At 34.4% G+C, this 17,815-nt stretch overlaps 2 protein-coding genes across 2 annotated transcripts; one reads left to right on the top strand and one right to left on the bottom strand.

Moving 5' to 3' along the window:
- Window positions 1–6,038: 6,038 nt before the first annotated feature.
- Window positions 6,039–9,468, bottom strand: LOC143584230 (protein DCL, chloroplastic-like). The gene is made up of 3 exons (XM_077066323.1): window positions 8,875–9,468; window positions 7,951–8,065; window positions 6,039–6,458 (listed from the first exon to the last, which is right to left on the bottom strand). The coding sequence occupies exons 1-3, from the start codon at window positions 9,213–9,215 to the stop codon at window positions 6,282–6,284; spliced, it is 633 nt and encodes a 210-aa protein (XP_076922438.1). The 5' UTR covers window positions 9,216–9,468; the 3' UTR covers window positions 6,039–6,281.
- A 6,245-nt stretch (window positions 9,469–15,713) lies between these two features.
- On the top strand, window positions 15,714–17,808 carry LOC143584229 (uncharacterized; the record flags this gene model as incomplete). Its single annotated transcript, XM_077066321.1, has 6 exons — window positions 15,714–15,728; window positions 15,916–16,121; window positions 16,508–16,682; window positions 17,110–17,193; window positions 17,312–17,553; window positions 17,638–17,808. Coding segments are annotated over exons 2-6 (839 nt in total), but the record flags the coding sequence as incomplete, so codon positions are not given.
- Between the last annotated feature and the right edge of the window lie 7 nt (window positions 17,809–17,815).

Raw genomic sequence — 17,815 nt, 5'->3', positions numbered from 1 at the left:
GAGAAACATTAATTGCATCCATGGACGTAGGGTTTACATTAAAGCCGAACCAAGTTATACTATTGTGTTCATTTATTTCATTTCCGCGTGAAATGTGTGTGTGTTGTTTGCTTATGTTGCGTATAATTAGTTTTTTTTAATCAAAGCCTGCATGTAAGATCTCATGTATTATCGTAACTTATTCATTGGGTTACTATTAATTATTATAAGAATATAAAAAGATTATGAGAGTGATGATATCCTTGATTGGATTATGGGAAGGGGACAAGTAGTTGTGGGCACTAAATAAACGGATGAAGACCAACATATGATATTATGATGCACCTAATTATTTTTATTTTTATTTTTATGAGTGAAGAAAAAGTTGCCGTCCAAAAACAGCAAAATACATCAAAGTCAAAGTCAAAGTCAAAGTCAAAGTCAAAGCCGTGCTACGCCCACTTTTCCCATTTCACTTACAAAATATCGCATGCTTCATCTATCACATAACAAAGACACCTATAATTATAAATTATCTTAAGAGACCCTTGGTCTAATCAAACTTGCAACTAAGGTTCTTAACATTTTAATAGCATGGTAATCAGGTTGTTAACTATACTAAGTTACTAACTCTCTCAATGCGTCAAATGTAATTGGTGAATTTGTTTCAAATATAAACTTAATTATTCCAGAAAAATCAAATGATCGACCATTGATGGTAATCCAAACTTCCACCATTAACAAGTCTCGGACTTTTTGGGTTTTGAACGAGACTACTTATACAAGTGTAATATCAAACCCTTCATACTAACTAATGTTGTTTGATTTGTACGCTAACTCAACACTACGTTGCTGGTTATCCGGATAGAAACTTCCTAGAAGGTCATTTTTTTCCAGTAGTATGTCTCGCCCCACACACACGTGAGTTATAGGCTCCTACTTTATGTTTTGTTCCATTAAAGCTTACTAAAATTTCAAACCACATATGCACATTAAAATATTTTCTTTAGAGCATACATAGTGAGAAGGTATAAACAAACTATCAAAAGCGAAATTGTTAAAAAAAAGGCATGCTCACAAATGCACTCCTGGATCGCATAGTCCAAAAATGCCACCTAAATAGAGGTACACCTGCTATGTAGGAGTGAACAACAACAAGGGTAGCACCACCTGTGTAGTAGACCGTGACAACCACACAAAGGAGGAAAAAGTACAAAGTAATGGCCCCCACGTAAAACGACATCCACGATCTCAACTATGACGATTGTAAAAGAGAAAATCCGGATACTCCCACGACACGTGTCCCAATAAATATTCTATACCTTCGGCTATTATATAGAAAACTTCATCACACGGTAAAAGGATTTCCGATCTCACTCTTTAATTATACTTACCCCTTACCACACGATTCTCACACCGAATGTTGTTAATTATTACAGGAATCCCCTCTTCATGTAACAAGGCTAACAACGGTGTTAGCTTTACATATCATAAGTCATAACACGTTCATATCCGGATTCAAGACTCCCAGTTCACCACACCATGTGAAAATACTTAGTTAGGTAGGTAATTTAATTATGATGATTTAACTTAATATGATATGATTACTCTTAAAACTCTTTTGATTAAAGGGACATGAAATGGACCACGCACCATGGGATCGACATAGGATGTGTCAAGCAAAGTATGATGATAAGATTATAATGATTTAATGAATAGGTGTCAACTTCCAAAGCTTCCAACAACTGCAATTATGCCCATCCATCCATCCATCAAAACTTTTTGTTCTATTCATCAATTTTATCAAACTATTATTACTTTGTAGATTTTTCTCATCCCCTTCTTTTAACTTTTTTATTACTTGTATTGACGTTTAAAACGCGCATTGCTCATCGACAAAACACATGAGGGCCCATATTTGCTAAAGGATGGATCATGGAAGCAAGTATCTTGATAGTAAAGCACTAAAGCCCCTTACCTAAAAGATATTATAAGGCCCTGTTACCGGTACCTCACATTTGAATGTTGGATTTACTCATAAACACAGTTCTAAATATCAGATTTAATTAAAACTTTACGCGTAATATAAAACTTTCATAAAACATTTCATAATTCATAACTTGTCTCAAAACATCCTTTGTCTTTTAACATTAAAGTATTAAAATTAAAATATAATAAGTCTTCAGATGTCAGACTCTTATTCTCCTGCCATGTGTCTCCACTCAAGCCAGCTGTCTCATCTACTCACCTGCGTGCATACTAAAAGTCAGCTACGCTAAGTGAGTTCTAATAAATCGCATATCATATAATACATACGCTTACCTTCAATCATGCATCCGAAGATACACAATAATTACTTTACTAACTTACTTTCATACATACATTCATACTTTATTACTTTCATACTATATAATTACTGTCCATTCTATCTCAGATATTATTAGGGTATGGTCCCTCTTTCCTTTGTCTATCTCAGATATTATTAGGGTCTGATCCCTTTCTTGTTTATCTCAGATATTATTAGGGTCTGCTCCCTCTTTCCTTTGTCTATCTCATATATTTTAGGGTCTGATCCCTTTCTTGTCTATCTCAGATATTATTAAGGTATGGTCCATTTTTACTTCTCTATCTCAGATATTATTAGGGTCTGGTCCGTTTCTTCTCTATCTCAGATATTATTAGGGTCTGGCCCCTCTTTCTTCATCTTCGTACATACAGTCTTCACATACCCATAACATTCATACTTTCTTTAATCATTCATACATATTCATATATTGTACATATATCTATCATACACATTCATCGATCATAAACATACCTCCCTTGTTAGCACGTGCAATATCCGAAGATCGTTCACATACCGACAAGCTTTCATTCACATTTAAGATATACATACATAACATATAAACCATATAAGGCATACACTTACCATTTAAGGTAAGTGTATTAACTATCACATCGAGTATGCACACAGCCCCGAAATCATAACAAGGAAATGGGGCTAGAAACTCACCTGGATCCTGTTGCGCTCGCCGTTTATCGTAATTCCTCTCTTTAACTGAGCTCGGCTAACTGTAATATATATTTTTGTTAATTAACCTTCAACTTGATTAAGTTGGTATTTAAGTTAACCAATATGATTCTAAGTTGGGCTTGTTTATTTTAGTTCATGCTGATGGGCTGATCTGATTTTAACTATGGGCTTTACATGATGTGGGCTTAGTTGTTTTAGGCCCAACTGTTCACTATCTGAGCCCAACTGGATTCAACCCAAAACCCAACAGAGGACTAGTCAGCCGAGAACTCTTGGCAAAGAACCCAGCCCGTGGCCGACAACTATGGTCTTGACCGAGAACCCCATGGCCGAGAACCCTGAATCACCGAGAACTCTCGTCACCGAGAATTCTTGTTTACCGAGAACTCCATTTGGCCGATGACCCATGTTGACCGAGTTCTCGTGTCGACCGAGAGCCCCAGACGTAGGCTCAGGTCACCGAGACCCCTGGTCTGATGCGTTCAGCTCAGGTTTCTACCTTTAAACCCATTCTATAACGGCTAACGGTCCATGGTTAAACTTAAAATCATCTATAGCCCAACCACCTTAACCGTTTCTCATTTGTTACCTCCCGTTAACCTCACGGCTTCAAGATCTAACTCATTCTAGTCATAAAGATTGAACCTTTAATCCTAAAACGTTCTTTAAGCTAGTTCTAGGGTTTCATTCATGAGCCGTATCTAATCATGAGCCCTTTACGTCCATATTAATCATCAAGTTTGAAGCTTTATGATTTATCTAGACCCGATCATTCATCCTACCAATTTTCATGTAAATCCGTTCATGAAAAGTAAGTCTTTTTAACAAAAACGTACATTTGAGGTATTTGTATGAAATCACTCGAGATGCTCAAAACCATATCAAACGAACTCCGATTTGAGTGATTCAAGCGGCCACGGAACCGTCTTGTCCCGATCTACAAACCCATCAGCTCACCTTCGCCGGAAAACGCCGCTAAAGTCGCCGGAATAGCTGAACAGTCGCCGGAATCTTCACTTTTGAGCTGCTGTGGTTTTACTGATTAAAACCGGACTTCCCGACATCTGATCGAAGATCTTTTCGGTGGAAATCTTCATTTATATGTCAGGAATACTCGGTTTAAAATTTGAGACCGATCCGACGGCTAGATCTCCGGGAATCTTTGTGTCTTTGTGGGTGTTTTTCTCAAAAACGAGAATTGGGTTAAGTGTGTGTTTTGATGGTGTAGGCCATGGTGTGGAAATGTATGAAAATGGAAAGGATTAGGGTTTTAAGGGGTATTTATACTCCGTTAAACCCATGGACCTTAGGCTCATCTTTCCTTTTTGGTCCATAATTAATTCTATCTAATTAGCCTACTTATTCTTCCATCTTTATTATTTTATTTCTCTACTAACTTAAGTAAACTTTTCTATCTTAAATAAATAATGTATTAATTATTTATTCTTAGAAATTTCGGGATGTTACAGATATATATATATTATTTATAACTTACAAATGATTATATCAATGTGTTAAAAATGTTATTATTATGATATTATGTTAATAGTTTATTATACTTACTTTAAAAAAATATAATTTTTTTATTATATTAAAAGTATACCAATAATTTATTATATTGTATTACGGTATATCTATCTATAATAATAATATATATAAACGAAGATACAAAAATTCTAGGTGTCGCGATGTGGTCGCTCCCCCTTTTTTTGGAGTCATCAGATTTGCTTGATTTTTAAATAGAGGCTTCTCATGCATTTGACCCGAATTCATGGGCATGGATTTTACCAAACCCAGATATTCTTTAAACGGGTTATAACATCTCATTAAATAAAAAATTATTTTCACCAAATTATTGATGTAAAAATCCTATAAAATAGGGCATACTAAAAATTAATATCTTACTTATTTTAAAAAAGATATATATATTATTTAAATTAAAAAAAACCCATTTTATAGTAGGAAAAATAGATGGGTTTTGAGTCTCATCAAAACCATATAGCTTTTAAAACGTGTTATAACATCTCATTTATTTGTGAAACAATTTATCATCAAACCATAAGTATATTATTAACTTTGATACAATAAAAAAATATAAATTCAAAAAATAAATAAATATTAAAACAAACAATATAAAACAACCCCCGTAATACGAGGGATAAAAACTAGTTGAAATATATATAGTTTAGTTTAAATAAATTAGTTATGAGATACTAGTGTAAAAAGTAAGATCAGATTAAAATATATAAGGATACGTGTGAAGGCAAAAATATAGCCGATGTTGTCGGCTTTTAAAACTTTCATATCAAGAGTATCTCCAATGAAGCTTCACGGACGTCTTTCTCTCCTTCACGTTGACACTGCTCACCCACTATTTACATAGACTAGCAAGGTGTGTCGGGATGACTTTGAGTAAAAATGAGTTTATGTTAAAATGAGTTGATTTAAAGGACTATCATTTTGGTTCGGACCAAAATGGGTTGACAACCCCAGCAAAAGAGCATCAATCATATGGAGGCGGTGGTGACAGTTGCCATGATCGCAGCAGTGGTGCCGATGCTGGTTGTTTACTGTATGGATTCATAAAACCAATTGAAATGGGAGGGATGGATATTAGCTTTCTGGATGCAATAGATTTTTTATATCAAATGTTAATCAATATTCAGATATCAATTCCCAAAACTCAAAAAACATATTTTGAGAACACTTTTCCCATTACAAATTTTCATACAAGATTTAATACAAACCCTCAGTTGCCACAAATAACTACATTCTGAATTCTGATTGAAATGAGTTCATATGTAAGTTTTATAATAGTTGGCCCGTTACTAATATGAGTAGATCCAAGTTGATACGTTGACTAATTTTAGTTAACCCAAATGAACCCATATACAACTTATTTTCAGCCAAATAAAACCATCAAATAATGCATGATTACCAGGTATACTTACGAAGTAAAATTACTTACCATCACATAAGATAATAATCATCATTGCTTCTACTTAATCATCATCAAATCAAGAAACAAGATTAATAACCATTTACATAAACATCATAAAATGCTAAGATTAACAAATTTGAACATTAAAATGTGTTCCGCTTAATCCTTAAAAACACCCGAAACAAATGAGAAAATTTAAACTGCAAAGAAGGTAAGAGTTCATCTTTACATTTTCTCAAAATGGCATCATATGTATGCATCATATGACACTAATCTTGATGCAAGCTAACATCTCAATAAATACAACATAAACAATGGTTTTTATCTTTAATCATTATGCCTACGCCTTCGGAAATGCCTGAGGATAAAATTGTCAGCATATAAAGGATACTTTTTCCTGATCAAACCTTTTATGCACTTCCAATATGAAAAATCTTCCATTTCTCCATCTTTCCTCACTATAAACAGACATCTTGAGCTTTCAAAATCTGGATGGTAACCAACCTGTAAATAGCATGCGATGAGGTGTCATGGTTTTGCCCATCTGGCTGCTGACGTGTAGGCATTTGTGAGTGTTTTAATGTGTTTACTTAACTCATCTAACTTTTAACTAAGACTAAAAAACAGCTATTTTTTTATTAATCACATACATTCTATTTTCTAGTAATAAGAAAAAACAAATCTCACAAAATGCCCCTCATTGATTCCATGATATTCATCTTAGTTAGCACACCTCTAACGCGCAATTTATTTTAAAAAATCCTCGTCACCCTCTTAATACACTTAGAATATGAGGTGGCAGTGAAATGGCAAAAAACTGAAAAATGATGCCACATCATCCATATTTAATAACGGGTTACTGGGTTTAATGTTGATGAAAAATATTAAAAGTATGGCGTTATTACAAGTTAAATTTCGCATTATTATATAGAGGAACTTTAGTTAAAGTTTCGGTTGCACAATAAAGTTCAAAAGACATCATGTGCACAGCACACCCATGATGGGAGTCAAATGACCAGATCACCCTCTTCATCAACCTCTATTTTCTTGTTTAATGCATATTGATTTTTTCAAATCAAAATCCAGACTCAAAAACTAAAAATATATCAAAATTAAAACCTCGTGACTCTGTGAGTTATTACTGCTAGTGGCAATTCCCGACACGTCCCGAAAATAATCAGGTTTTGGATTGGCATATCTAACCCATTTTAAAAACAGGTCATGTTCGGGTTGACTGTTTAATTAAATGGGTCGTGTTCGGGTTGACCTGTTTAATCTGTTTAATTAAACGGGTTAACCAGCCAAACTGCTTAGTTAAACAGGTCGACCCACTTACCCATTTATAACTCGTTTAAGCCGTGTTTTTACAACCCATCAACTCGATTAACAGGTTTACAACTTGGTTATCACTCGTCAACCTATTCAGATAAATGAGTTACACGATTTTAAGTGTGTACGGGCTAGGGTTGACAATGATGTTTTAGACATGAATAGAAATATGGGTTGTGTTCAAGTTGAACAATTTAACCCATCAATCCACAACCCGACACGATTGGCATTGCTAAAGTACAAACATCCAATACAATGATCCCAATCGAACTTTTGTCAATAAGGATAGCATTAAACCTAGAAATGTATGACAAACTACATGTAACTAATCTCATGCACAATTGTCATAATCAATAACTTGATGTTTCATGGACTATGTCATTAATCTTAAATTAGAACTAAGACCATTCTAATTAAGAACCTTAAAAATGGTGTTGCACTCTAAATTTTACAATAAATATCCAATTCATAATAAAACTATTATTTAGTTAAACCTAAAAAACATTATTCAGTACGCAGCAGAAAGGAAGACTACCATTATTCTTCCAGATAAATTTGAAAGACAGCATATTTAAAACTTTTAAGGCTTACAAGACAATTAAGGGCATTAAATCATTTAAAAACATGTGTGTGTGTGTTAAGAGAGAGAGAGAGAGAGAGAGTTAACCGTGATGTAACTAATGCCACATCCAATTTTCTTCTGACTTTCGGGATGATATGGCAACAACCTCTCCAAAATAGTGCTCTCATGTTCGGGACTTAACCTCTCACCACTTGCATATCTGCACCAACAACAAATTCAACAACAACCATAACCAGTAAATCCCACAAATAGCCAAGCTTTCGGTAGGGTCTAAGGAGGGTGGAATGTAAGCAAACCTTACCTCTATCCAAGGGGATAGAGAGGTTGCTTCCAACGACCCCCCTCCCCCCCCCCCCCCCAACCCGGCGGCTCCATAGCAAACAACATAACAATCTAACAAGTCAACTATAAAGTACAGTTTGAAAAAGTGTAATATTTAGTACTAACGAACAAAATTAAAGAAGAAAGGAAAAAATAGAGCACAGAAATAAATAGATAAGTAACTATAAAAATAAAATAATAATAATAATAATAATAATGATACTAAGTAGGTAAAGTTGCGACCATATAACTTAAATTCCTAAAGTTCAAAGTTAACACATACATGCTATAACTTAATAACTCAATCATGAACCTATAATGTTCACACTTTTAACATTCACTTCTAAGACCACGTGCAGTGGTAACTAAGCACAACCAGTCGTGTTTCAAAGCGTGGCATCCCAGTCAGCAATGGCTCGTTTTGCAAATAGCGGTAAAATGCCCTATTACTAAGCTAAATACTAAGTGGTGTAGTGGTAACTAAGCATGTGATTGGATAACCAATCCCCCTCATGTTGAGCTCGTTTTCCCCTCCACTGCGCGTGGTCTAAAGAGCATATACTTGAAACAATTCTAACTAATAATAAGCTGAAGCTCTAAATACTAAATGGATAGGGTTCAATGATAATACTAAGTGATAAATAAGCAAAATGATTAATGAATAATTAACTATACAACATCCCTTACTTGCCGGAATGAAGAATCATCCTAACAAAACCAACCAACGGCACGGTATCCTCCAATATCTGATCCTCCCAATCAATCCACCCATCCTCTCTCCTCTTTTCTCCATCATCCTCCTCACTCGCATCCTCTTTCACCTCCACCGCCGGTTTCCTCAGCAAATCACCGTCACTGCCACCACCACCATCACCACTAGCTTTCAAGCCACAAAACCGGTTCGGAAGCAATGGTTTGAAAAACCACCGGTAGGGAAAGGAAATGAGGGAAGGGTTAGTGGAAGGTGAGATAAGGTTTGTGTGGTGGAGATGAATATGAATGTGTGATGGTGATGAAATTGATTCCATGGTTTTGGTTGTGCATAAACCCTAACTATTTTGTACGGAATTGGGGATGTTGTTGTTAATTTCGGTTATTGAAAAGGCGCGCTGGCAACTGTTTGTACGATCGTTAGCTGCTGAATGAGAGTGTGTGTACAGCAACCGGATAATTGCGGGTAAGATTGTACTGGATACGGGTCGGGTGGTTTTGTAAATCGAATATGGGTATGAGGTAATGATTTTGGTTTTCAAACTGGACCGATTGGAAGTACAGTTAAGCCCGAATACGCATGGCATGTTTAGTAGTTGGGTGTGGATAACTTGGACCATTTGGGTTGAAAGGGTTGGTGGTGGTTGAACCAAAACTTATGAAAGTCGTTAGTGGCGGATCTAGAATCAAATGTCAAAGGTAACGTTCAACAGAAAAGGGAAAATTTAACCATATTTTATACAATGTAAACTAAACAAATGTAGAAACACGATGATAAATAAATTTAAACACATGGGTTGCATATTCTCCATTTGGTTTTTAAAAACTTGAAATCGAGCCATTACATCCTTTTACTTTATCAAGAGTTCCTCTTTCAACCGCATAAATTAAAACATTGTTCAATTACTCATCACCGATTCAGTTGCGCAAATCCGTCTTGATAAGCTTCATTTTAGAAAAACATTTTTCAACGGTTGCGGTTGCAACTGGTAAAATCAACGCTAGCTTCAATATACGATAAACCAAAGGAAAAGTGGTGTGTTTTCCGGTTTCCACCATTACACGAGCAAGGTCACACATTCCCCCAATTTTTCAAATTTATCATCTTAATTTAAAGTGTGATAAAATGTCGTAAGATCACTCGAAATACACCCTAGTTCGCCATTACTAAAGTCTTTCGGATACATATTAGAAAATGTCAATATCTTCTATATGTCAAACTTAGAAAATGAATCACAAGGAGTTAAACCGGACATATTTTCTATCAAACTACTTGAGACCTTACTAAATATAATTTCAAGTTCTTGAATTGGCATATCCAAAACGGTATTAAAAACTTCAACCTCAAAATGATGTCGATTAGTAATGATATTGTTTCAGTTTCGTTGATTGCCATAACTTTCCGTCATATCTAACATCTTAATCTTGTTTTATTTTCACAAAAAGATTTCACTCTAGCTAAGATCTTGTCAAACCTGTTTTATCTTATTTAATGCTCGGTTTGTCCCGATTATCAGTTTAGACGCTTCTTACAAGTCTTGATTTTTTAAGAGGTTTTTATATAACATTTGTGAGGCCTAAAATATCGTCCAACAAGTGTATATATATTATTTTAAATGTAACATATATTATTTTAATGGTTAATGAGTTTTATTGGTTTCGGTTTTACACCTTTGTTTGGGATTTAGTTGGGTTAAATTTTTGAATTGGTTGGGCTTAAAACGCATAGGGGTAACATTATTTTTTCCAGGGGTAACAAAACACGAAAGCTGACCTAAAGTATTTTTTTTACACTACCGACGAGAAGTTGACTGGTTGTGTATATACTTTTAGTACATCTGCCACTGAACGTCGTCATCGGTTGTGTTATACTTTTAGTACAATGTTTACAATTTTCAAATTAAACTTACACTGTTTTGACTCCTGCAGCAGTAGCAGGGTGGCGATGTAGGATTAGAATAAATTTTTGATTGTTTTGTCACTAGAATTTATTATAAATATAAATTTACGTGGTAGATTATAATCATTCTAGTACTTTCAAATTTTAAATCCTAGCAAATTCAATTACAAATCAAATTCCAATTCTTTAAGAAAATTGCGCATGAAATATATGCTAAGGGTTTTATGTGAATGTTGATGATCCCATGTATTGGAAAAGCGGGTTCTTTGTCTTAGTTTATTGGCTTGTTCATAATCATATGTGATCGTATAAGTTGTTTCTTAGAACCTTAATAGATGTGATGTTATTGTCTGATACTTAGTCGAATCAACGTCTGATAAAGAAGTGTGTTGGTGGAGCTGGTCACTCATGATGTATAAGAAAAATATAAAAAGATGTTAAAAAGTACACGACCAAATGAGACGGCAAGCTTGATTCTAGCATGGACTTTAGTTTCGAATTCGATGGCGTTATTGTTGATAGGTGTAACTAACTTTCTTTATAATATGTGCTAAAACAAATGACTTTTTGGGCTCAGAAATTAAATATGAATATTTAGAATCAGATCCAACAAAATCAGACTGTCCCTAGCCTAGGCCCATGGCTAACATTTCTGGTATTAAGATTAGTCATAGAATTATTTTTTTGGACCCAAGCGGCAAGCCCGTAGGCCATAGCTAACATTTCTGGAACTTTTTTTCCATTAAACAACTCATACACTATCTAAATCCGCTATTAAATTATACATTTTTTGCAACAGCAGAAGTGTTCTTAGACATTTGAAAAGAAAAGGCCTTATAACGTCCAGTTATGATACACAGCCAACACCTTACACCTTTGCCATAAACCCATAACTTTCTTTCCTCTAGTATATAATATCAAGGTCACTCTCAAGATAACTTTGTTATCCGCTACAAGTCACTCTTTCATTTATATTTCAAGTCGGGTTTTGGCTTACTGCATATTGGTTTCACATAAAAATGTTCTAATTGTTAGAGGCGTCCTTTTAGATTAAAAGTTTCTTTATGTTCCATATACTATTTGTTATGGCACTATGGCAGTCGAACCCATTCGAATCTTTACATGCATGCATACACACCTACGTCTATAAGAAGAGAGAGCGAGAGAGATTAGATAGGTTACGTACTTACGTCACAAGAATTTTTTGTAGGGTTTGTCAGATTCAGGTAACAACTAGTTAAGCTGTAAAATATCATAAGAATGCAATCTTAATTTTTCTAAAACAAATATAATGTATATTAGAATAATATAATAGACGTAAAAAGCATAAAAAGCCCTTATGATCTATAATTAATACTTATAACCTTTGGTTTTAGAAAATTAAGACTATTAACCTAATTACTAAATATACTAACAAATTTGTTCAAACGTAAAGATACTTTTATCGCTCGTACAATCATTTTAACAATGGTATAACTTGGTATTTGGTTGGGGTTCACAAGAGTATGTGTTGTGGCTAGTTAAAGATGCGTCATCCTTGCCACATAGGCAAGACAACAACATGAACACCGCGCTGTCCCAAAAAAGACTCAGCACCATGTGCATAACGGTGTGAAACACAAATAATAAGTGGGTCCATCTCACTAACAACCAATCACATCTGTTGTTTTTGTTTTTTTTAAATTTAGTTAAACCAAGTTAACTCATAACACTTAAATTAATAAGTGACTAGTTAAAGACTCATTGTCTATATGACACTGACAAGTCGGTTTAACTAATCATCACTAGTTAAATCATAACACATGGATATCTAAGACGAAAATAACATAATACACCTAGATATTAAAGGCTAAGGGTATTCCAGCCTCACTTTTGTCAGCTTGTCACACGTGACGTGCTACAAGTACAATGTGATCTGGCCACTTAGTAAATACACACGCATGACGTGACCTATTTTATATTTATATCCTCATATGTTACTTCCACTTGTCTTAAGAGACCATGTTCAAGTTTTACTATATTTTTTAATAAAATAACATTTGAGTTTACAAACAACAAGAATGTTTGATTTGTACTAGGGTATTGATCGATTAAGTTAACCTTCAAAATTTTCAAGTAATACAAGTTTGCTTCAAATAGGATCGTGTAACGAGCTGATCAAATTATATTATCAGCTAAAGCTCGTTAAAATACAATCGAGTTAACCCGGCACTTAATCTTCATTTTTAGATGGAAAGTAAGCTTGTATCCAACGGATCTATGAGTTCATTTGGTTATTTTAGGTTATTTTGAATTTTGATGATCTTTAATGTTTTTTTTCTTTTTTATCACTCTCTAATAACAGGTTATAACAAAGCACAAACAATCAATATACAATGTAAAAAAGGAAACTAACCAGAGTGAGCTATCATCATATTATATCGGATTCGGCCGGATCAACTCGAACTAAGTTATGACTTATGAGCGAGCAGTTACCAAGCTAATTATGAACGGGGTGCAAGTCATAAGCTAGTTGGACAACCCCGGTTTCAAAAACATACATAAAGGGCCAGGTTACGGGTGCAAATGTGCAATGTTGAATCCTTGTGTGTGTGAGCCTAATTGGTTCATCTAACCTTAATATCAATCCTATATGTAGAATAACAAGACAAACTTTTAATATACATCATAGAGACAGCATTAATAAACTATTCAAATTTCAAAACATAACTCCTAATTTCAATGTAGCGAAATTACAATAGATCTCATCTAAAATAGTAAATTCTAACGGATAAATTTTATCTGAAACTACTTAGTTATACCCTACGAACCAACCATTGATGGTTTACTATAAGTCTAATCAAAATTTTAAATTGATCACAACTGATCTCGAGTTATGATTATTCGAAGCATCTATAATTTTTAAGTGAAAATAGTTCATATTATAACCAAGTTCAAATCTCAGAATAATAGAAAGTAGAACCATGTGGATTCATTATTAAGCATGTTGAAAGGCAACAACCGGAATAATGTTGGTTACGATGTTATGATGATTTCATGGTTTCATCAATTTTGGAATCAATTTATCTTATTATTATTATTATTATTATTGTTATTATTATTTGAATCCTAATAATAGATCACAACATCATAACTAGTATGAAGTGGAAGAACCAATTAGCTTTAGCTCAACTGGCATTGGAAAGGAAATGAAGACTTGAGTCGGAGATTGTAAGGTTTCAAATTCGAATTCAATCTTAATCGGGGTTTTACGGTTTACCACACGGTAGGCATTCGGGCTGTGGCTTTTCCCCGGAACAAGAGATGGTGGCATGGGCTATCCAACACTGCCCGCGTTTGAGAGCGTGTGAGGTCAACTTTAAACATTGGGTTACCTAAGTAACTAGTCTTTTAGTTTTCCTATTGAATTTTTTTAACCCTTGTCTTAGGGCATTGCTAACCTAGATCAGTATTATTGTGATTGTGCATACATAAGATATAAAGTTAATACATAGTATAGTATTTAATTTCTATCATTTTCTTTTTCAAATATGAGAGAGAAACTCAATTACCACCACCTAATTCTCTTGTGTCACACTCATCGGTGAAATATACATTATCATACACCAATTAGTTGGTTTTGTACTTGTATCATAAAGCAACAACGACAACACATCATTTTGGTTAACTAGCAAAATAAAGAGGGTTGCAAATATGGTTTTGTCTTTTTTTCTCACAATTAAAAATAATTGGATATGAAATCCTAACGAAATCAAATGTAAATTTGATTATATATTGATTATAGTTGTTGGTCGGATTTAGACGACACCGAATACGACTTAAGACCTAACACAAAATAGTTTGCCATGAGATTAAATTCAAATAATATTGGTTTACCTAGAATTAGTACAAAAAAGTTGGTTCGGGCTAACGTGATCCACCTGCATACTTGTATTGGGATGGACATGTTTTGCTTGTTGATACTTAAATACCGGATTTAAAAGATAAAATGTGATTATAATATGTACATAGAAAAGGTAGTGAAGTGGTGTTTCGTAAGGTCACGATATTGGGTAAACCTATATTTAAGGCTGGCAATTTAAACACGATACATGAATACATGACACGAACCTACACGACTTTAACAGGTGTCGGGTATGACCTTAACAGGTTTCATGTACTAAACATGCAGACATAATCGACCTATTAATATTCGTGTCTAAACAGGTAAAATACCCATTTACCTATTAAGTTCCGTTAGTACCTGATTATATTTTTTAAAAAATAAAGTATATAATAATATAATATGTTATATACCATAAATAGTTAGCCCTAAACTTATATCAAACAATTGATCATGGCGTACATCATTCCAATCCAACCACAAGTGTCGTCAGAACGATCTCCTCATAGTTGCAGCGGTAGTCTACCTCTCCACTCCACATCTGTTATCGTCTATACATGGTATTTACAGGTTCGCGTTCGAGTTTGGGATGCGTGTACACGATAAGTTTTCGTGTCGTGTACATGTCATATCGTGTTATGTATATGTCAGCCATCTCTTTCACGCCGGATCTAACGACACTTGCATTTACCATCTCTTCTGAGCTGAACACAACCTTTGCCGTAACACTTACCCTTAACACACGCACACCAATGAGTTTTTGCCTAATATTCAATATCTATTTATTACAACATCAATACGTCAATATAGCTTTAATAAAATGAGGACACAATCAGTTAAGATCATAGATTTCATCCAAAATCACGACATACTTGCTCCCCTGTTAATCCTGAATCAGGTATATAAAATTAAAATTAAAATTAAAATTAAAATTAATATTAATAGATATTGTATAGCTTAACAATGTTTGAGATCCCAAATAACACGATGGCGATGCTACTGGCGTCAGCTGCACTCCAGAGTCCACCCTGTAACCATTGACAGACAGTTCATCCTTCAAACCCAAACCCTACATCTTCCTTCCATATTATTATTATTATTATTATATGCTCACTGTCAGTCAGTCAGTTTCACCTCGATTTCATCACTCATAATAATAAGATTCCAATCACACCGAACCTTCGGTTTTTAATCTCATACTCATACTACTTCTTTATTATTATTATCATTCTAGATCTGGACGACTTCCATTCGATTCAATCGAAGTAACTAAATGGACGGCGGTGATGCATCCGTCACGCGGCCGGATCACGGATTCAATCTCGCACCGGACGTCGCCGTTTCGTCTCCGGTCACCAGACAAAAAGCTGCCGCAGCGAAACAGTTAATTGAGAATCATTACAAGAATTATCTCCAAGGATTACAGGATCGCAAGGAAAGGTAGTTATAATTTCAGTTTCTCTAGTTTCTAGGGTTTATTTATCGGATTTGGATCAAATACAAATGAAATTAACATGCTAAACGTGAGAATCAAGTATAGTAATTATATATATGAGTAGAGTAATTATGTTAATAGGACGTTAATTTCATTTGTATAACCTTCCCCTTTATTTATCATCATGATTGATTCATGAATTATGCACGGGTCGGTGAATACGAAAGGACCTAAGTATGGTAATATGTTTGTCACCGAGTTAGGGTTAGATCTATTTAATAGGCTTTGGATGTGTGATCAATACAGAATTGTAGTTTAAAGTTGGTTTCTATTGCGTTAACAAAGTGTTTATCGATGCCGTGTCTTGATTGTGGTGTTGATTTGTATCCAGGAGACGAGCTTTACAGAGGCGAGCGGCTGAGGCGAAGGTGTCGAGTGAGGAGGAAGAGCAAATGTTAAGGAATTTGGAGAAGAAGGAGACGGAGTACATGAGGTTGCAGAGGCATAAGATTGGGATTGATGATTTTGAGCTTTTGACTTTGATCGGTAAAGGCGCTTTTGGAGAGGTACAAACTACAAACCCTAGGATCGTAATTTGTTGGGGATTCGTAATATGAGAGTCGTGAAATACTTTCGGATCGAAATAATAATTATACGAGAACTTAGTATGTTTGTTGTGTGAATTTTGAGAACTGGAAAAACACGCGGGATGATCAATGAGTAACTAATGTTGAAGATCATAATTAACTCAAATAAGCTCACCCCTCACCTGGTGACTTGTTTGATGAATATTATGATTTACGTTGGTCAACAAGTTAATCCAGTTACACTAAAATATCTAACATTGTATCATTAGAATTTACAATCATTAATTTCGATGTAATCGCTACTTTTCAGTTTGCAAAATTTAAGGCTAAATTTTCATTAAAACGGCAATGATTTGAGTTGTTTTGGTAGAATTGATTTCTTACCTGTTTTTATTGTATTATGCAGGTCAGATTATGTCGTGCTAAAACTACTGGAGAAGTTTTTGCAATGAAAAAGTTGAAGAAATCTGATATGCTTAGTCGCGGGCAGGTATTATTGTTGGAATCATGTGAATTCATACTTGATCTATGTGATTTTGTTTAAAGGTATTTGATTTGATATTAGATCAAGATAGTACTGCAAATGGCTTAATGTTTTGTGTACTTAGGTTGAACATGTTAGATCTGAGAGGAATTTGCTTGTGGAGGTTGATAGCAGATGCATTGTAAAACTATATTATTCATTTCAAGATGCTGATTATTTGTATCTTATAATGGAATATTTACCTGGTGGTGACATCATGACTTTGCTAATGAGAGAAGATATTCTTTCCGAGGACGTTGCTCGGTTTTATATGGCTGAAAGTATCCTAGCCATTCATTCTATTCACCAGCATAACTACATACACAGGTGTTATATCATATTATATTTCCTGATAAAACATTATGTACATTGAACTACTGAAGCATGTGCTTAACTTGTTTTCACTTGTAGGGATATTAAACCAGATAACCTGATACTAGACCGAAATGGGCATCTAAAGTTATCTGATTTTGGGTTGTGTAAGCCCTTAGAAAGTAAATTTTCATCAATATTGTTAAACAAAGAAGATTATGAAAATCAAGGGCCTTTAACTGACGTTTCTCTTATGCCAAAAGAGAAATTGCAACAG

This window comes from Bidens hawaiensis, unplaced genomic scaffold (genome assembly GCF_021521415.1).
Source record: "Bidens hawaiensis isolate Kalapana, Puna unplaced genomic scaffold, B.hawaiensis_p1.1 tig00032852_1, whole genome shotgun sequence".
Taxonomy (NCBI): Eukaryota; Viridiplantae; Streptophyta; class Magnoliopsida; order Asterales; family Asteraceae; genus Bidens; species Bidens hawaiensis.
This window is presented reverse-complemented; position numbering and strand designations above follow the sequence as displayed.

Bases quoted from the DNA above. Each gene is read 5' to 3' on its own strand.
- LOC143584230 (XM_077066323.1), bottom strand. From the start codon at position 9,215: ATGGAATCAATTTCATCACCATCACACATTCATATTCATCTCCACCAC. The intron at 8,066-8,874 runs GTAAGGGATGTT...TTGTTGGTGCAG, and splicing joins ATGATTCTTCATTCCGGCAA to ATATGCAAGTGGTGAGAGGT. The intron at 6,459-7,950 runs GTTAACTCTCTC...TGCTATTTACAG, and splicing joins GTGGCATTAGTTACATCACG to GTTGGTTACCATCCAGATTT.